The sequence below is a fragment of the Falco peregrinus genome, chromosome 5 (genome assembly GCF_023634155.1).
Source record: "Falco peregrinus isolate bFalPer1 chromosome 5, bFalPer1.pri, whole genome shotgun sequence".
Taxonomy (NCBI): Eukaryota; Metazoa; Chordata; class Aves; order Falconiformes; family Falconidae; genus Falco; species Falco peregrinus.
This window is the reverse complement of record NC_073725.1, coordinates 42,594,934-42,615,941: the sequence shown is the minus strand read 5'-3', so window position 1 is coordinate 42,615,941 and position 21,008 is coordinate 42,594,934. Positions and strand designations below refer to the sequence as shown.

The following is a 21,008-nucleotide window of genomic DNA, read 5'->3' as shown; positions in this document are numbered from 1 at the left end:
AAAACTGGGAGCTATTTGGTGAGTAAAGATTACTTGACATTAAAGAGTAAAAATAATCCTAAAATGTATCTCTAATACTCCTAATAGCTTTTATTAATATATTAATAGTTATAAGTAGCCCCCTCTATAGTGGACTTTCAGAACAGCTAACAGTTGCTTCATGACAGTTGCACATCCTGGCTTGTGACTCTCAGTATGCACCTTTCTTTCTTTTACTGTTTCTAGAGCTTTCTACTTTGATCTATTACTTCCTTCTTAACCCTTTCTGTGACTCTTTACTCCATTTGGTGCATGAAAGTCTTTGAGCAACTCTAACAGGACCACTAGAAATCTGTGCATATACACAGTAAAGCCATTGAGAGTGCGGTTGTTTCAGCACTGGTATAAACTGGGCATCCAGCAGGTCTATAAAGAGGAGGAGATCTCAGCACTTACCATATTGCTGTTAAGACCGATCCATACGGGTTTTCCATATTTCAACATCTGGATCCACAGAAATGAATGGATGTAGGCATCTGAAATGCTGGCAAGTTCTGCGGATTTGTCTTGACAATTTTTTCTGGCCTCTTCCCATTGCATTTCGGACAAGATGATTGAATAGCTACTGTCATCATAACGGGCAAAGCCAGAGGATGGATTTGTTGTTGGTATTTCAGACTGCATGGTAACTATGGAGGAAAAACTGAATGTATGAATTAAAAACATACCACTCATCTCTAGCATGGAAGCTATAAAAAATAGGTCAAAAGGCCCAGTATTAACAATAAGTAAAACTCCTTATTTAAGCTCATGAATAATGAGAAAAAAAACCAAACCAAAATGAAACAAAAAACAAAACAAAACAAAAAAGGTCAAAACAAACTTGTGAAACATGAACCAAGTTTGTTAATGCAAAAAGCCAAACAAAATCCGTGATGCCCTGAAGGAGAGAGCGTACTTGCTAGAGTCCTGACTAATGCAGATTAAGACTCATAAATTGGATATTTGAGTTCCTGTGCTTTAAGATATTTTGAAATCTGGATATCTGACTATACGCTTATGTCAGATCACTGGTGGAGAGGACTTAGGGACAGATGTTTAAGGCATTTCCTGTTGTACCCTGTTGTCATAACTTCAGACGGGTGCTCGATGTTAATCCATCGCCCCTGTCTGTTGACTCAAGGTCATCAGCCTGTCTGTAAGGGCTGCCTGACCATTGCCTGCATATTTGAGTCAGGCAGTATATATTTCCACCCTTGAGATTGTAAATGTATTCAGAAGAGCTGTAACTGGAATTAAACAAACTAAAAATACCTCCCTAAAACTATATGTTGTTCAGGGAGAGGGGGTTCTTACAAGCAAGTTAGCCACGTTGAGAGTGAACAGGCTGCAGGAGCTGACTGAAGTGGGGAGGGGGGATAGTTTTTACTAATGCTGTAATAAAGGTGAGGCAAAACTGTTTTGTTATCTGTGCTTTGCCTTCTCTATTCCTTTTATATGGCTGGGCAGCAGGGATTTGCATAATTACAGTTCTACAGCAGGAAAGTCAACATTCATTACTCATTCTGGTGTAAAAAAAAAATAAATCTATATTCTTCTACAATAAAGACACAGCCAAGAGGTTGTACATTTTAATAGACATCATATGGCATTCAGTACAAGTGTTAGAAAAGGATTAAATACTCTGGTCAGAGACAGCCAGGAGTACAGGAACACCACTGCAAAAGCATGGTTTTATATTGCATTTCAAAAGGATGCCTAAAAGCCTCATATTTCACTGAGAATAAATCCATTTCCATATGTTATTCTCTAGTATTATTCATGATTTATGTACACCCCCACGGTTAAGGTAGTGGTTCCTCTCCAGCAATTTCTGCGGAACAAATTGTACTTTAAAAATAGTACAGCCTTAAGACTGGTGGAGCTCTGAAAACCTGAGAGATTCAGAATGAGACTCAAAGCTGAAAGAAGTCACATCAGTTTATATATTCAGCTTATCTAACTGAGATAATTTTTCTGTTTAGGAGTCTGGGTTAAACAAAACTCACGTGAATTCATCTGGCAGATATAGCCTCTCTTGTTATCACAGCTATCATCTCTCCATTTCCCATCTGACTTCACGACGAAGACACAATCTGTCTGAAGGACAGGGGAAAATACACAGTCACTACAAATGGCAATCGGGAGGTGGCCAACTGAGGCTCCTATACTCCTAATGACAGCCTGATGGCAGACAGGAGAGAGGTAAGGGAGATGAGGAGCTCATTGACCACCTATGTAATTAGTTCAGATTTGCTAGGTTTCTGCCAAACAGCTTGACCTAGTATTTATTAGTGACCCCTTAAATTTGAACCAGGCTTCCACTAGTGCCAGTCAAGGTCTGAAAGAAAGGTCTATAACGAATAATCCTACCAGGTTTATTAAGAATCAATCCTTTGTTGACTACAAAAATGACTAGGGTACCTATAATATGTCTTCTCAGTTCTGATTTACAGTTATGTAGAACTGCTTCAAAACATTTCCAATAATGAGTAAAACAATATAAGGACTATTATTAAAAGCACTAGTCTGGATATGTCTTAACTCAGGCAGACTGTCTTGCAGAAAGCAGGTGCTCTTTACCAGTTGTTTGTAGTCATTATCAAGTTATCGCTATCAGATATCTTCAGTAACAACCAAATTTTCCCTTTACTTCCTTACATTTAATTGCTTGCAGATTTCCTTGATAGTTCCCCTGATTTCAAGACTGGCCATGACCGTCTTGCAGCATTTCACTTGAGTTTCTCTCTTACGGTGATTTAAACAAGTTTTAGTCATAAGCAAGTTGACTGATGGTAGATGTTAAAAATCTCCAATGAGTAGCTGCCTATAATTTCTTCAGAAACTACATGTTTACCTCCTTTGGAAAAGAGAATGAATTTCAGCAAAGGGATAGCCCTTTTATTGAATACATCCTTTTGTACCATCAGAAACTAGTAAAGCAGCATGGGAACACATTAGGCAGGAACAGGATGTATACATAGACAAATTAATGTTGCACCAACAACCTTAATTTTGGTTTATCATGATTTTTCTATGTTTGGTGTTGGAACTGTAATGTTAGTGGTAATGCAGTTTGTGGGGGAACTGGTGTAATACGTGCCTCTCTGGACTTGTTTTATAGAACAGGTATTTGCAGTAGGTCAAATGGAAAGCACAAGGTCCCTCTTCTTCAGAACCTCTGCCAAACATTTTTGGTGTATTTGAAATTGTTATCAGGTGATTTGCTAAGCTCCATTCTGCTTTAAAAGGACTTGCAGCATCTTGTTATTGCTGCTGTAACTTCCCTTTTAGGAAAGTCATCCAGCTGCCTAAGACATACAGGTTACTTAAATTTCCTATACCTCCACAGTGATGTCTGTCAACAGTGCATAGTCATAAAAGTCAAAGTAGCTTTGTTTCTGTTCTGGTGCACCATTAGCCCAGTTGGTGTAGGAAACGGTGCTTCCATCTGTCCAATGAAATGTGGACTCTTTGTTGATATCATTCATCCCAATCCAAACATTAGCCATGGCATTCTTTAAATGATAGAAGAGGAATGCTGGAAGGAAGCAAAGATTTCTCATTAAGGAAAGCTCATAATGACTTACCCAAAACAGGAAAAACATGCAAAAGCCCAGAACCGGGGCCATATTAAAAGAGTAACATTTCTCACTGCAGAGCCCATCTGTCTGTAACTAGATGTTTAGATAAGCATCCGTAGAAACATATGTTACACAAGCGTTAAAGTTGAAAAAATAGCCAGAAAGAAAGCCCTGGAGCAAATTGGAAAATGTCCCTTTCCCCGTTGTGCATGCACATGTAGTGTTCCAGCAAATCATGCCTGCCGGTTTGAGGGATCTGTGTAACCGCACTCAAATCATACTGGAAGTTTCATGAAAACTGAGCAACTGAAGGAATGAGAAATGCAGCATTTCTTATATGAAATCTTTTAGCTATTTTTTTCACACTTTGGGGTTAAAATGATGCATAAACTGACCTGGCTGATAAGCAATTTTTAGCAGATAATCCCATAATCTATTTTGGAGAGCTTTTTTTTTGGTGAGAAATTAATAATTTTTTCTTTCAATAGAGCCCATCTACGTACCTTGCACTTGTTCATTCGGTATGGCAGCCAGGTTTCCTCCCAGACTAATACAAGCATCTCGTGCAGCATGCCACGTGAGCTTTAATGTTATATTTGAAGCAAATATTTTGAAACACTGCATAAAAAAGCAAGCACTTCATTCAAACTAGCAAAGGCAGGCACTGTCGTATGTGACTAATATCAATTAGCTCTAGAATGTACATTTCAGTGTCGTAAATCAGGGCTAGAAGAAACAACAGAGCTCAAAAGCAGATACTTAGCCCCACTCATTGCACAAAATGTAATCCAGGAGTCTAGTACCAACGGAACTGATTGTAATGATGTCAAATACATAATCCCTTTTCACATTTTTATCTGCCTGCTTCCTGTAATAACAGAGGGATCATATAAAACCAAGAAAATGCATCTCTGGATGACACAGCTGCAGGGAATTATCTCTGCTATGCCTTGTTCTGTTTCCAATAACTGTGGTTACAACTGTTCATCCTGGCAAACAGTGTGAAATACCCTTTGACACATTCACCTAATGTTCTGAGGATGCAATAGTAGCAAAGTGTATATAAAGTAGATAAAAGAACCTTTGGCAAATGGAGCTTCAACTCAAATTGGTACATATTCTTCCATTACAGCAATGAGGACTTCCAGACCTTGTCTGAATGTAAAACTGTACTCAAAACAATGGTAGTTTGGCAGCATCTTTGTGAATTCAGATCTTTGGGAACCCTGTACAAGCCAAAGGGATTGCTTAAAGACATTCTCTCTAAATCATTCCACCTGAAGGGCTTTTTTTTTTTCATTATGACTGACCATTACAAATTTCAGTTTCTAACAGAAATATATGAAACAGGTGAGGAGGAGAAGGGGTTTTCTTAAATAGTAATGTTGTATTCTAAGCCTGCATAAACTGTGTTCTCTTAAATTTATTCAGCATACATCTGCTTTTACTGTATTTCTCTGTTAAGTTAAATGCCTATAGTCACCTTCAAAAAAGCCCAGCCATCCAGCCAGCACGTTCTGACTGGATAATTACTGTTCAAATTTATTTAATAATCCTAAAAACCGTATTTTTTTGCAGTTGTTTGTTGGTTGTTGTTTTTTTTTTTTTCGTTTCCACTGCTTTACACAATTTATTTAAGTTACTTGTCGACATACCTTGTTGTTAAAGAAAAACCAGCTCTCTGGGCATCCTCCAGGAGTCAATGGAGAAGCAAATGTTGAATTAGTTGTACTGTTATGTTTTTCACATACAAATTTATTAGATGAACCACAGTTTACATCATTCCACAAACCTAAAAATAATTAGATTGAATAAGTAAGTCAAGATATTATACACTTTGTTACAATAATTTATCATTTCTTATTTTGAGTTGGAAATATATTTTTACTAATCTCTATTGTTCAGACCATAAAAGAAGCATGCATTACATTTATGCACTCAACTGTTTTTTACAAAAAGTGGATTTTTATGGACTTTAGCTGCTCAGCACTGTTAGTTACTGGGCTACCACCTAGCAATTGAAAAAGAATAAAGGACTGGGAAGAAAGGGACAGTGACTCAGAAGAAATGTGCTGGTCATCAGTTAACTTCAGTCTACTTTCTCCATCTTCCCCACCCCTATCCATCAAAAAGCCTGAGTAGCTGAATTACAGGAGAAAGAGGGTAAGAAAAAAAATGAACTTTTTTTTTTTTTTTTTTTTAGTAGAACACAATGTTCTTTATATTTCAGGCTGCAGCTTGATCTGCAGGCAAAGTAACCATGGCAGCTTTGAATGAGCCAGTTGAAGCTCTAATAGTAGCTCAGCTGTAGCCCCTTGTGCTTAACGTGAACTGCCTGACCCTTCTGCTGCTCGTCCAGGGCTCTCCACAGTGTGTGTACCTGTTTGTGATGTTTCAAGCTATGGCATCATCACATGGGAGGCAGCAGGGGAAATTTGAAAAGAAAATAGATCAGAAATGAATGAAGAAAATACTAGATCCATCTAAAGGGCAGAATATAATATTCAACTATACATTATGGACTATGGCCATCTCCTGGGGCCAACATCTCAAGTTAATATAGTGTTATCTAGGGATTCATTTTGCAGATTAAAATACCTCATTTTGGTTATGAAGTTATATGCTAGATTTATAAGCTACTGTTATAGTCAATAGAGACCTGGTAGGATTCACTTGTCTGAACTGAGGTGCTTAGCTCTGTTTGAGAAGCTATGCAAGGTGCCTGCAGAGAGTGGACAGGTACACACTGTTTCTGTGGGAAGCTAACAGTCAGGTGGGCTAAACTGTAGAACACTGCCGGTGGCTACAGTCACCAAATGTAGGCAACTGAATAGTGCACTGGGCTAGAGTAAACTTAATTGTTCTTCAGGCAGCACTGGCTGTGCAGGTGAGATGTCCGTTTGACCGTAATGACACTTCAGAGGTCTAGCTCAATTTAGCTACATTTTGTTATCAACTCAAGCTTAATGCTTCCCTTGTGGTCCAATTCTGTTGCCCACACATAAACTTCTAGCATCACCTGAGACAAGCTCAGGAATGCTGAGTCATCTGTGCAGAGCTAGTAAGTATGGCAGGGACCAGCGGGATAGCTCTCCCTTTCTATACAAACAACTGAAAAAGGAGAGATGCATTTCAGTCAGACCAGATGCCTTTTTTTAGAAAAAGTGATTCTTGTTCTTGATGTCTTCAGATCAAAGCAGACTTTCAGGTGGGATTGCTGAATTAATTTTTTATGAAACATAAATTGAGAGATAGATTTCCTTAAACATATGCTACTGAATTCCCATTAGCCTCAGCTAAGTTAAGACAATACAACCAAGAGGAAAAATTACGCCTAGGATTTGCAAGATATTTACCTTTAAGAGTATTTATAAGCATGTAAAACAGTCTTAGGTCATTAGATGTATTTGTCTCTCTCCTCTGCTCATTGGCTTGTACCTTCAACATCCCTATTTCCTGTAGCTGTCATAAATGTTTCCTGAACTTCAAAGGAGCAAAGACAGACCCCACTCAACTTTTTACTTAGAGCAGTGAAAAGCTGTGTAAGAAGATGCAGTATCAATCTCACAAATCCAGACAGACATCTGCATTAGATTTCACATAGTACTAAAATCTCCCCATTCTAAAGACATAGACTCTTCCACGACTGGTTATTACACCAGTTCCTACATCTTGTTTGCTTGTCACTGGAAAGGTAGTGCAGAAAACATCCATAAAAGATCACGTGGCAGCAGAAGTTTGACAGCATCAGTTATAATCCAAGAAGAGACAAGTAAAATATAGCAGTATAGCTTTGTTACCTACCTTGCTCTGACAACATTACCACACAATTTTCCTCATTATTTGCAAAGTTAGGTTCGTTAGGAGCCCAGGCCACATAGGTTACTGGAGTCCCATCTACCCAGCTTAAAGAAAAGATATACAAATAGTTATTAATTAATACACTTCAGTTGTGAGATGAGAATCCTAATCAAAAACTCACAGTTAGGAAGGTCCATGAGCATTAATAGGAATGGGCTAAAACTGAAAGGACTGCTACAGATTTTCCTCTCCTTACCTGATTATTGTGATTTGAAGAAATTTATGTAAAATATTACTGGTTGCAAAACAGGAAAAGAAAGCACCAAGCGTATTTTCCATTAATGGGCAGGAATGATCAGACATCATTTAATAACAGAAACTATTTTCAACTAGCCATAACATGTAATACAGAGAAGACTATTCAAAGTTTTATTTATCTTAACTGATTTCCTTATATCACATAGTTAATATTATGCTTCTCAGTCTGAGCACTCCTGATATTGTCATAGATGCAAACAAGGACAAAAATACTTTTCTGTGGCTTTTAACCTGAAGAGAAATATCTCCATAGGTAATTTCTATTAAGTCTTGGGTCTGGAAACTAATGGACATTCTGTCAGCTTTAAAACCACCCTTTCTGAAGTATCAACATTGATGTTTTTTTCGTTATGCTTATATATTTTAAACATTGCTATTCAAGGAAAAAGAGGATGGCACTGCATTTTAATCAATATTACAGAATTTAAGTCACTCAGCCTGAAATGGGAAACAAGTTCATCTCCCTTATCTATCTCTTCCTGATGATGATACACTTGATCTAAATAAATGAGATGCTCCCTGGACCCAAGCAATGCCCTACCTTCCTCGTGTGTGTCCTAAATCAGGAGGTTAGAATCATGCACTATCTCAGTCACTACCAACTTGTCTCTCCCCACTCCTCTTCTGGCCTTTCCAAGGTTAGTGATTTACAGACACTCAATAGTGGCGTTAAAATAGAAAAATTAAAATCAAATCCCCTCTAAACCTGTTTCAGTTCAAAATTAGAAGCATGGTCTTTCACCTCCCAGATGTGTCCTAACTAGCAGATGGGCAAGTAAGCAGTGTCAGTATCATGCTCTTCAGTGTCTTTTACTTTATAGTTTTGAGTTAATTTGCATTTTGGACTTTTCTCAATACTTGTTAACTTTACAGTACTGTAAACTCTGTAAACTTCTACTGACTTTTCTCCTGGAACAGGAGTTTGAAGAGGCTACCTTAAAAATCTCTGTCAGAAGCAGCTTTTGTACTTATTGCACACATCTTCCTAATTCTGGAGGACTTCTCTGGAGCTATGATACATAAATAAGAAACATGAGAAAACAAGCTCTTTGTTATGTAGCATATTTTGAGTGTATGTGTTTATAAGTATAAAATCCAGCATAGTAAAGTATCACTCCAATTTATGGGACAGACTTTTGAAAGAAACTTGAGAAAGTGTGTATGGAGAGTACAGCTGCCAAGCCTTTCTTTGGGTAAGTGTTTACTCAAGAAAAAATGTTCTTTTCCTATTTCTTTTGAGGGAAAACTATTGGACTTTAGAATATTCTAGTACTATTCTGTCCTGCTTTGTACTTGTTATGTGGAACTATCTTCCATCCTTCAAAAAAGCCCATTTAGTGCCTCTAGCTACGTGAAATACTGTATTTGTTTCTACATGTTAAGAGCTGCAGTGATCATCTTAACTTACCTAAACTTTTTATCAAGACTCACTTTTAGACCAATGAAGTATGCTCTTGACTGACTCCAGAATCCCTCCTAAACCAGAAAGATACTGTTTTAATTTGTTAAAAAATATATCTTTGAAGTAAAACAAGCAGGAATGGAAATGCCATTGATTAGGTTCACAGAGCAGTCGCTGCAGTTGACAGCAGTAAAGCATGTCGACTAAAACAGTTAAGCACAGTGATGTGTTTTCAGACTGCGGTGCAGAAGCCAGGTTTTTATCTGGAGCATGACAGCCGGGTCCTGCAGTGCTGAGGGACCTTAAGATGGGGTAGGAGAGAAGCAGATCTTGAGTCAGAAACAGGTTCATATATTTCATTCTCCCTCCAGGATGGCAGCACTGTGTAATGCTAGCCTCAAGTCTACCTCTCACACCGGCTAGTTCCCCAGCCAGCATAGCTGGCACCTTCCCCTATTGCTCTTCCCGCCAGCCTGCCTCACCACCTCAGCACAGCTGGCACAGAGCAGGAGAGACCAAATCCCACTGGACCAAAGGACATGTTTGGGGGGAATGTCATAGGTCCTGTCTCAGGCAGATTTCGTTAGTGAAAGCGCTGATGGTTCTACTTCTGAGGGAATTCAAGTTTTGTAAGCGGATGGCCAAAAGCATTTCTACTTCAGGCTGTCTATAATGATTCTTACATTTTCTTTGAGTCTTCTCTGTAGAAACCTTCTCTCACTATTACTATTAACAACAGCCAGGTCTGCAGAATTCATCCTGCAAAACTCTTGGGCTTTTTCCATGGAGGCATATTCTTTGCTTATGTAGTATAGCTTATCTTCATATGCGATCCATCCGTCCACAGTGGTTTTATATGCTGGAAGATAAATAAGGTAGCCTTAAATTCTGTATCTGTAGAACACAAAAGCTCATTTTAGAATAATTATTTTGATAAAAAACAAGAAACAAGAAAAATAAATGTACACAAAAACCTACCATACGTGTCAGTAGGTTCAGATTTTAATGGTACTCCTGCAAAACAAGAGAATAGAAGGTGTGATGCATCTCCATAGCCTGATTTATGATGCAGCTTGTGACAGCCTGCAAGGAGCAGAGTAAGGAACAGAGCAGGATTCCTTACTTCTTTGCCATTGACTAGAAAGCTGAAATTGTGGTTAAGCCTGCTGCACATTATGCAGATATACACATTACGTAATATGCGTGGTCATCTACTTATAATTTTGTATCATAAGCTGTGCTTCACATCAGGAAAGTCATAGCTTTGGCTGGATCACATTCCTGCACAGAGCACAACAAGGGAAAACTGCTCTTTCAGTCTCTAAGTCACAGTAGATTTACTCAAAACACTTTAAGCCTTGGTTTTGCAGTACCTTTACTGATTCATCATTCCATAATCCTCTAGAGGGGTCTTTTTATTGAGAGGGAGAAAATTTCCATTAGATTTACTTTAGCTCTATAAAAAAATTGTCTCAGACCTAAATATTTGTAAGCAAAAGGAAATATGACTATATATTCTGTGAGTTATTTCCGGTTCTGATAGAAAAAGAAATGCCACTGTTTTGAACGTTTGGTTTTCTAAAAGCAGTTAAATCCTGAATAATGTTAAAGGAAAACTTGGAGCACCACTAAATCTTTGGTGTACAAACATATCATATTTGGGTTTTAGCTTTACTTATGTTAGTGTAAAAAACAGTATTGTAATGATTCACCATTCCTTACTTCCTATGTTACAAAAACGACTTAATTTTCAAGAAGTTTGCAATCTGTGAAACCTTTGCAAACACATAGTTTCTTTATACATCTTAATTTACATGAAGAAAAAGATTTATTTATTCTTATCATCTATCATTGAAAAATCCTGGCCTATATTATGTTAACCAATGTTCTTGATGTCCATTTGGAAAAAGTAGTTCTTCAAAATTTTGTGTCTTTCTCCAGCAATTTACATTAGAAAGCAAATACTTAGAATGTTGTTTAAGCTTCTTGCTTAGAGAATAAATCTACCTTTTTTTATTTGACAAATCCAGTTAAGCTGCACTTCACAGACCGAAAGAAACCATCGTTTAGAATAAGTCACACCATTGACTGCGCCACACAACTTGCGTCCTTCTGAATTTCTTGAATCATCATCCCAGTTTGTGTACCTAACCTATAGAAGAAATCATCTCTGTTACTCTTCTTATCCATTTCAGTAGTTGTACTCTATATTGGCAAACAGAAACAAACAGGTTTTGTCTGAAAGATTCTGTCTCTGACTAAAAAGAGGTGCAAATGTAAGGAAAGCAATAGATACAAGAATTTTACAGTTGGGAAATGATGTCAGTGATCAGATGAGGCTGTCTGGCCATGGAGGGCTTTTCCTCTTTGTGCTTCACACATTTGTCCTGGTTTTGGCTGGGATAGAGTTATTTTTTCTTCCTAGTAGGTGGTACAGTGCTGTATTTTGGATTTAGTAGGAGAATAGTGTTGATAACAGTAATGTTTTCAGTTGTTGCTAAGTAATGTTTATACTAAGCCAGGGACTTTTCAGTTTCTCAGACTCTGTCAGTGAGAGGGCTGGAGGGACACAAGAATTGGGAGGGGACACAGCCAGGACAGCTGGCCTGCACTGTCCAAAGGGATATTCCATACCATAGAACATCATGATCAGTATATGAACTGGGGCGACTTGGCCAGGGCCTGCCAATGGCTGCTCAGGGACTGGCTGGGCATCACTCAGCAAGTGCTGAGCAATTGCATTGTGCATCACTTGGGTTTTTTCCCCCTTCTTTTTGGATTTTATTCCTCTCCTCTCTCCTTTTCATGATTATTATTTATTTTCTTTCAATTAATAAATTGTTCTTATCTCAACCCTTGAGTTTTACCTGTTCCCTGATTCTCTTCCCCATTCTGCTGTGGGGTGGGAGCAAGCGAGCAGCTGCGTGGTACTTAGTTACCAGCTGGGGTTAAAGCACGACAGCCCCAAACACAGCCAGAATCAAAACAGGCAAATGGAGTGTTTCTAGTGAACTTCACCTACCTATGAACTTCACCACCATTCCACTCATGCTAATCATGTGCAGACAAGTTAGTTTTCAATTCATCAACTGTGGCCTGGTCCAAAATTACATTGTCCAACAGCTGTCCAGTGGCAGAGACCACATCACGCATCAATTCAGCATTCGCATCTTCCCTTCCCTGTGGTTAGTGAGTGGGAGTGTGGCTTTTGGGAGGGCTGTCATGTCCTACAAACCTAGTGGAGTTACCTCTGAAGAAACATCCAAATGGGAAGGGAGAACCATTTGATATAACCTCCTTGGGATTTTCAAAAAGTTCTTGATAAGATCACCTCCCAAAACTTTTACAGAAACTAATGTGCAACCAAATAAGAGGCAAGGTCTTTACTTGGGTTAAAAAATAGGGAACAGAGGGCAGGAGTAAAGGGAAGGCAATAAGCAGTAGAATCCTGCAGGAACTTTTTACACATCTGTGGATATTTATATTGGCTCAAGAGACAACTGGATAAATTCATGGAAATAAATAAATTAAGATTACAGATCTGAGCTCCAGTTCTGAAAAACCCTGAGCCATCACTGGGGATGCTAAAGTATACTGGGAAATATGCTTGCTGTTTGATTAGCTCTTAAGATGCTTCTGGCCACTGCCAGAGACAGGATATAAGATCCTGTGTGACGAATTTTTATGTTCTGACATTATGTGTTCATATTATATTCTTGGAAAAGAAAATATGCTGGAGTGTTGTGCGGAAAGCTACAGATCCTGATGAGATACAGATAGTTTCCATGTATTCAAATGTGTTACCGTGATTTTAGTCATGGTAGTACAGGTTAACAGCCATGTCACTATTTGCAGGATTAGTGTTTTCTTTGACAAGGGTAACAGTAAAAACCTGAAAAGTACTTGTACAAACAACAAAGCATTTTAAGAAAACAAATTTGATGAAAAAATAAAATACTCACTGGAGAGCCGTCACTCCAGGCAAGTCCTTCATCTGGATTCAAGGAATATATACCGAGCCAAACTTTTTGAAAGGCACAGGAAACGGCACTAACAAAAATTACAAGGCAGAGCAGTGTGTAAACATCAACACAGAAAACTTCCATAAAACATCATTAAACTTTCCAGAGCACATCGGATAGTGCAGTGAAGTTGTAATAATTATCCTATTACCTTTGATGAAGGGCATACAGGTGCATATGTTTGTCATAGAAATATCTAGTATTTCAGTGGCAACGGCTTATATATCAGACTTATTAGCAGTAGTGATCCTGTATTTCCTCTATGTTCTGTTTCCTTAGGGAAGGCCTTCACAGACTCAGAAAATGGTCTCAGCATTGACTACTTCAAGCTGAGTTAAAAGTAAATAGATTGATCATGTCTTCTACACTACTTAAAATACCACACCCCACAATTTCATGCATTTCTAAATCATATCTAGTAATCACAATATCGGGGGGTTGTGAGGTTTTTTTATTATTATTTGTTGGATATAAACCACTCTTTTTTCATTAAACTGTTAATGAGTAGATACAATTCGTTAGTAGATAAAATGTCAAAGTTTCATGTGTTTTGGGGGTTTTGAGGAATCTGTATGTTTCAGAAATCATCTGCAGTGGTTTTTCTGGCAAGGTTTTGGTGCTGGGGGGAGTACAGAGGTGGCTTCTGTGAGAAGATGCCAGAAGCTTCCCCCATGTCCAATGGAGCCAATGCCAGCCAGCTCCAAGGGGGGCCCCGCCACTGGCCAAGGCTGAGCCCATCAGTGACAGTGGTAGCACCTCTGTGATAGTATATTAAGAAGGGGGGGGGTGGGGGGTGGGGGGTGAAATCTGCACCAGTGAGAGAGAGGAGTGAGAACATGTGAGAGCAACAACTGCAGACACCAGGTCAGTGCAGAAGGAGGCAGGAGGAGCTCCAGGTGCCGGAGCAGAGATTCCCCGGCAGCCCCTGGCGAAGCCCAGGGTGAGGCAGGCTGTGCCCCTCAGCCCAGGGAGGTCCATAGTGGAGCAGACATTGACCTGCGGCCCATGGAGGACCCCACTCTGGAGCAGGTGGATGCCCAAAGGAGGCTGTGACACATGGGAAGCTCATTCTGAAGTTTGCTGGCAGGACTTGGGGACTCGTGGAGAGAGGAGTCCATGCTAGAGCAGGTTTGCTGGCAGGACTTGTGACCCCACAGGGGACCTACGCTGGAGCAGCCTGTTCCTGAAGGACTGCACCCTGTAGGAAGGACTCATATTGGAGAAGTTCATGGAGAACTGTCTCCCGTGGAAGCGACCCTACATTGAAGCAGGGGGAAGAGTGTGAGGAGGAAGGAGCAGCAGAGACAGCTGTGATGAACTGACCATAACCCTGTGGCAGTTTAACCCCAGCTGGTAACCAAGTGCCACAGAGCCACTGGCTCACTCCCCCCTCACCCAGAGGGGTTGGGAGGAGAGTTGGAAAGGAATGTAAAACTTGAGGGTTGAGATAAGAACAATTTAATAATTGAAATAGAATAAAAAAGAAAGAACAATAACAACAATTATGACAATAACAGTTATAATGAAAAGGGGACGGGAAAAAATGAAATCCAGAGGGAAAGGAAGCAAGGAACACATGGTGCACAATGCAACTGCTCACCATTCGCTGACCGATACCCAGCTAGAACAATGACCTGCCTGCCCCGCCAACCCCCCAGGTATATACCAGGCATGGCATCCCATGGTATGGAACACCTCTTTGACTAGTTAGGGCCAGCTGACCTGGTGTGTCCCCTTCCCAATTCCTTGTGCCCCTCCGGCCTTTTTTGCTGGCAAGGCCTGAGGAACTGAAAAGCCTCACAAAGCCAAAACAGAGCACCACACTAATCCTAAGACGATAATTAAGTCCATCCCAGCTGAAACCAGGACAAACCCCCATCCCCCATCCACCTGCACCGCTCAGGGGGAAAAGGTAGAGAAATTAAGAATTAAGTTAAGTGTGGGAAGAAGGGAGGGGTGGGGGGAAGGTGTTTTTTCTGATCTGGATGGTCATAAATTAATCTGATTTTCCCCAAGTCGAGTCTCTTTTGCCCATGACAGTAATTCCTGAGTAATCTCTCTGTCCTTATCTCAACCCGCAAGCTTTTTGTTATATTTTTTTCTTCCCTGTCCGGTTGAGGAGGGGAGTGACAGAGTGGTTTTGGCAGGCACCTGGCATTCAGCCAGGGTCAAACCACTACATTATCTAAAAACTTCATAACAGTTCATATGAAACATCTCTTAAATCTGGTAAGATAAACATATAGCAGATACTCACTACAATGCTTGTCTTAGTAATGGTATCTCCTCTTTACTGTTAATGGTGACAAGGTCCCCTCCTATATGTCTACAAAAATCTCGAGCTTCAAGCCATGATTTCTTTTCAATATTTGATCTGCAAAAACACTATGGAGAAATTACTTTAAAATATACTATATATTTCATAATAAAATGAAGAACTGTAGTCTTGCTTACCCATAAATGGTGTTTCATACAGCCAAGTAAAAATCCGTAAGAGAAATAGCATGAATTACTCTGTTCATAAATTTTTTGCACTAGAGTTGTCTAGCTAGTTATTGTAGCAGTGGCAAACAAAAGGAAGGAATTGCTAGAAAGGAATACAATTCTCTTGAACTTGTTTTACCTAGGGGAGGGCCCAGACCATCTTTAGGATGAAGGCAGAAGAGGGTTTGTGGTGGAGAGTCAAGGTGGCCTAGGAGGAGACTGAAGATACAGGCAATAGAATGACCTTGTGGTGGTTTACAACTCTCACTTTACATTTGCAACATGATGTCTAACATTTTGGTAGTTCAAAGAATAAGCACAAGTCTGACCAAATCTAAAAATGATGATTTGGGGATAAAGGAACCCCAGTAAATAGCATTCCAGCTGAGTTTGAAAGAAATGAAAAAAAAAAAAAACAACAACATCATAAAACCAGGACTCATTAATTTAATGAAGGGGTAAGAAATATTATCTCACACTTACCTAGCACATTTCTATTCTGCATGATCCCAAATCAATGTTTGCACATTACCCTCCTTTCTTGTACGAAGTTCTTTTGTATGCCTGCTCAGACATAACTGATTGTACTTCAAATACGAGTTATCTCTAGCTTTGCAAAAGAAGCTCTCTCATGTCCTTCATAAACATTGGTTTAATAAATCTTTAATGTGACTTATGCTTTAGTTTGAGGAACAGTGTGATTATCTTTGCCAGGTCCAGCCTTAGGCATTGTGCTGCTTATGGATACACCTCACTGCTTCTCTACTTTGTTCCCTGAAATCTCACACACCTCAGAGAAATATGGGATCTTTGCACAACCTAGTGATCACAACTGATATAAAGAGCCATACTAACATCCAAGCTTTGCTGCTTCTGCTGTTTAATACAGCATTTTCACATTGTTCTCTCAATTTTAATCTTGTTTCTTCTTTTTTCTCTTTTCTTTATGTCTTTCTAGGGACTTGGTATTTATATCCCTTTTCTTCCATTTTCTGCTCCAATTCATTCAACCCCTAGGACACAAACTTCATTTTCTTTCCTGTGTCCTTCTTCCTCCCATTGTGTCCAGCCAGTCCCTTCAACCTCACAACCTCATCTTTCTTCCTTAGTTTCTCCCCTTTTATAGATTATCCCCTGAGATGTCTGTGGTGTTTTGTTTGGGGTTTTTTTGCTATTTTCCAGTCTCACATATTGCAAAATGAAGATGTCACTTCCTTTTTCTTTCTTTCCCCTCTCCGCCCCTCATCCCTCCCAGCTGAGCAGTTCAAACTTCTTTCAACTATTTAGGCACTTACTTTAAAACAGGAACTACCATGGTTGTTTGATACCCAACCTTCAGGACATGTGGGGACCGGAGCTGTAGTTGGAATAGGTGGAGATGTTGCATTCTCTGCCCACTGCTTACATATGTAATTTTGCTTTGTCTCACAGTCAAGAACATCCCATAATCCAGCTGCAGTCCCAGTTCTCATGGCTACACATCCTGGATTACTTCCTTTGTGAGAAACAAAAAACACATTGGATATTTTATACAGACTGAATTGTTTATTTCTTACTTAAAATCTTTGAGCAGCAACCATTTGCTTCTTGCTGTACTGTAACACTTGGATAGGAGAGTTGGAGAGTTTAGGTGTTTTTCACACAGACAAAAGTAATGTTTTCTGTTTGAGGAGGTCATGATCAGTTTGGGATCCTGCTTTTTTTATGTGCTATATCCTGCATAATTAATTCTATGTTAGAAAATGAATTGATTTGTGCGGGGTTTTTTACAGTGAAACCCTGTATTTTCAAGTGAAGACCTCATTCTACTTACATTAAGTCTGTTTTATATCAGGCAGCATAACCTCGGTCACTAATATAGATAGAAACAAAACCCTTAGTGCATACATAAGGCAGGTGTACAAACCTCAACCCAGACACGATGAAGCTTATCCCATGATGTTCGCTGTAACTTTAGTGTATTCTCTCAGAGGGAACTGCAGGTTGCGTTCATCACACAAAATGCAGTCAAATGCACCCACTGGGTTTATACAATGGCTTATTTGTGTTCTTTCTTAATTTCCTAAGCATTCCTAAAATTTTGGCTACTTTTTGATTCCTGTGGAGCACAGACCTGATGTTTTAATGGACCTGTCTATCATGGTGCCAAGAACTGACTCCAGAAATGGTCAACTCTAAGTCCATCACTTTATGTCATGTCAAGATACATGTTCGCTCCTGCGAGCATCACTTTACCTGCATCAAAGTTCACCTGCCATTTTAATGATCATGCTCCGTCATTCTCCTGAGATCATCCTGTGTTTTCTCACAGGCACATCTTCACTATCAGAAATAATTTAGTATCATCAGCAAATCTTGTCACCTCACTATTTCACCTTTTCCAGATTGTCTGTAATTATGTTTAACATCTTGGGCTTTTGCACAGATCATTATGGGACTCTACTGGTGAATGTTCTTCCCCAGTCAAAAACATCACCTTCCATTCCCTGCCTTTTAACCAAAATTTTTAATCATGTAGGAGGTTTCCTGTGTCATGTCAGATTAGCTCAAAAGCTTTTGGTGATTGAGATAGACCACACTAACTAGATTTCCCTTATTCATATGCTTTTGGCTCCTGTGGGGAGCTCCAGGAGACCTGAGAGCATAACCTCCCTTTACACAAGCAATTTTATGTATTGTTCCCACTATGTCTTCTTTATTCTATTCTTTATTACAGATTCAACCAATTTAGCAATGACTCATTGGTCTGGTTTTGCCCACAGTTCCCTGGAATCATTTTAAATGTTGGCATCAAATTTGCCTTTTTTCACCCCTTAGCTGTCAAGGCAGTTTTAGCAGGTAAGCAGGTAGTTAGGTACACATTACACTTCATGTAACCTTTACAATTTGGATGCTTTTGCATCTATGCTTAGTCCTGAAATGCTTTTCTTCAGATCATCATAATCTACTCTCCTGCTATTTCAGCCTGAAATAGACTTTCCAGTCATACCCTCACAAAGAAACTTTGCAGCACAGAAAACACAGTTTCTTCCTCAGCGAACACAGGTGCAGGGAAACTCATTTTTCCACTGTTCCAGACAAATCTACAAGTGCACACTTTATACTCCGATCATCTGCTGGCAGCAGAGACTCCCTGGCAAGCTTTCTTCTCATGGCATTTACAGAAATTTTATTACTCTTTTACCATTTTCATAAAAATTTTGTTTTGCATGTTATAACCTCGCTGAAGATTTCTGAGAATTTTTTCAGACAAATGATCACTAGGAGGGATGTGGTATATCTTGGGGAAAGCAGATTCCCTCATGGCATTTTGAAATCTTGTTTTCTGTGCCTGTGCACAGTATGATCCTGTGAATGCATTCTTAGCATCACAAGTATGGAAAATGATGGCATGATCATTTTTGGTACTGAGATTTTGTAATTGTCATTTTAAATCCTTATTACAATCACTCTGTTTCAGACTCTTCTCCCAGGCTAACTTTTCTACTAGAGGGATGAGTATGGAATAGTCCTAGGACCTGCCTGTAACTCCTGCTAATCTCTTTGTGAAGATGAGACAAAATGTTAATCTTACAGATAAATATAGTCAGATGTCCTATATAAATAAATAAATAAAATAATATACATTTATATTATATAAAATTATATATATATATAATAAAACTGCAGCTCAAACTGTTCCCTTTGAAATTAAAAGATGGGGTTTGAGAAGTGCCAGTTCTTGTAAAATATACTGAAGGCTTAAAGTGTAAAATTCAGAGGACATTACCAATGCAAACCCAAGGAGGGACCATGACCTCAGAGACCACCTCCCATCCACTGTTACGGCACCTACCAGGCATTGCTGCATTCCAGTGTGTGAAGGAGAGAGCTTCACCATTGGCCCACCTAAAAGTGCCTTGGTCCTCCATGTCACCGAGACCAAGCCAGAAATATTTCTCAGGCCTCAGCCCAACAAGGCTAGTCAGATAGGCTTGTTCATACCTGTAGAAGGAATCGTAAAGACACAAACGAAAACAAATTCATTTATCCAAATCTTACTTGTCTAATCTGCTGATGAATTCTTTTCTCCTTCTCCTTACGTCAGATTGGGGGAGAAGACCTTACAATAGGATTTCAACTCTCTGTAGCTCAAAGAACAAAAGCAATACTTTGTTGAACTAGAGACCTCATCTGTAAGTGGCTGTTTGACACTGTGTTAGATTTTGTAGTTCTAGGAATATTTCAGAACATGCAACCTTTACCTATTTAAAAGCCAAGGAAAAGGTATTATCATACCTGCTTTCAACTGTGGCTAGGTAAGCTTCTTCTCCTTCACAAGTGGTATTTGCTTCTGAAAATGTTGCTGGAACATGCCCAATAAAATAGCAGTAGGTCCCATATCTTCTCCAGCCCTATAACATGATTTCAGGATGTCTATATAACTTTTAAATAGTTGTGATAACATGTATTAAGTGAGCTATACCATTCTGAAATGAATGAAGCACAATAATCGTGAATATTATGAATCAGAAACCATTTGCAGTGAAATTACAGATCCCTTCTTCAGTGATTTCTGCAAGTGGCTTTCTAACGTTTAAAGAAACTGGGAGACAGAGAGAAACTTCAGAATAAAGACAAAAATCTATATGTAAATAACATAAATAATTCAAATAATTCTAGATGATTGTCAGACAAGGTACTTATTCAATCTGGGAAATTGGTGGTCCATTCTTATATACTTACTTTTTTGCAACCTGTATCAGTAATTTCCTTTTCTCCAGCTATTTGTGATACAGGTTTTCTTTTACAAATGTAACCAGCTTTCTTCTCACAGTCATAGTCTGCCCAATAGCCATCCTGTGGCAGGAAAAAGGATGTAGTAACAATAAGAATAAGATGAATAATACAAAGCAGTTTCTTTCTTTATAATGAAAGCTATTAATTTTCTTCCTCCTTTCATTTTGAAACAGAAGTATTTTCTTTTTCCTTATCCAATTCCCTTAGTTGATAACAAAAATAAATCTTCTCACATTTAGTGAAACAGACTGGTCTATAGTACAGCTACAACTGGTAGTGGTAAGAAGGGATGAGGGTGCAGGGAGCTGGTTACCAGACCTGTTATGCAGGGCCCTGCACAGGCAGTTGTGCCACACAGGGATGGGCAGATGAGCAGGCACAAAGGAGGCGGCAGGGATCCCCACATGCCACCATCACTGCCAGAGGGGAAGGAGCAGAACATGCTCAAACTACAGTCAGAGACTTGTTTTATAGTCCTAATATATTCATCGCTGTCTTTCAGATGAACTTAGAGGAAATTTCATCTGTGATGCAGTAATACTTTCATTTTATTTTTTCTTACTTTTTTAATGAAAGTTCATATTTAATCTCATACTTTGT

General features: G+C 39.1%; 1 protein-coding gene across 1 annotated transcript in view; it reads right to left on the bottom strand.

Moving 5' to 3' along the window:
• The window catches only part of LOC101921480 (macrophage mannose receptor 1), a 37,628-nt gene that overhangs the window by 6,779 nt on the left and 9,841 nt on the right, over window positions 1-21,008 (bottom strand). The window contains exons 9-24 of the mRNA XM_027777263.2: window positions 20,355-20,468; window positions 19,908-20,023; window positions 19,465-19,613; window positions 16,925-17,124; window positions 15,403-15,530; window positions 13,086-13,173; window positions 11,131-11,275; window positions 10,102-10,137; window positions 9,807-9,982; window positions 9,130-9,197; window positions 7,407-7,507; window positions 5,258-5,394; window positions 4,106-4,220; window positions 3,363-3,559; window positions 2,028-2,118; window positions 436-668 (exon numbers count right to left, since the gene is read on the bottom strand). Coding sequence (XP_027633064.2) covers window positions 436-668; window positions 2,028-2,118; window positions 3,363-3,559; window positions 4,106-4,220; window positions 5,258-5,394; window positions 7,407-7,507; window positions 9,130-9,197; window positions 9,807-9,982; window positions 10,102-10,137; window positions 11,131-11,275; window positions 13,086-13,173; window positions 15,403-15,530; window positions 16,925-17,124; window positions 19,465-19,613; window positions 19,908-20,023; window positions 20,355-20,468 — 2,094 coding nt within the window. The remainder of the gene's footprint in view (window positions 1-435; window positions 669-2,027; window positions 2,119-3,362; window positions 3,560-4,105; window positions 4,221-5,257; window positions 5,395-7,406; window positions 7,508-9,129; window positions 9,198-9,806; window positions 9,983-10,101; window positions 10,138-11,130; window positions 11,276-13,085; window positions 13,174-15,402; window positions 15,531-16,924; window positions 17,125-19,464; window positions 19,614-19,907; window positions 20,024-20,354; window positions 20,469-21,008) is intronic.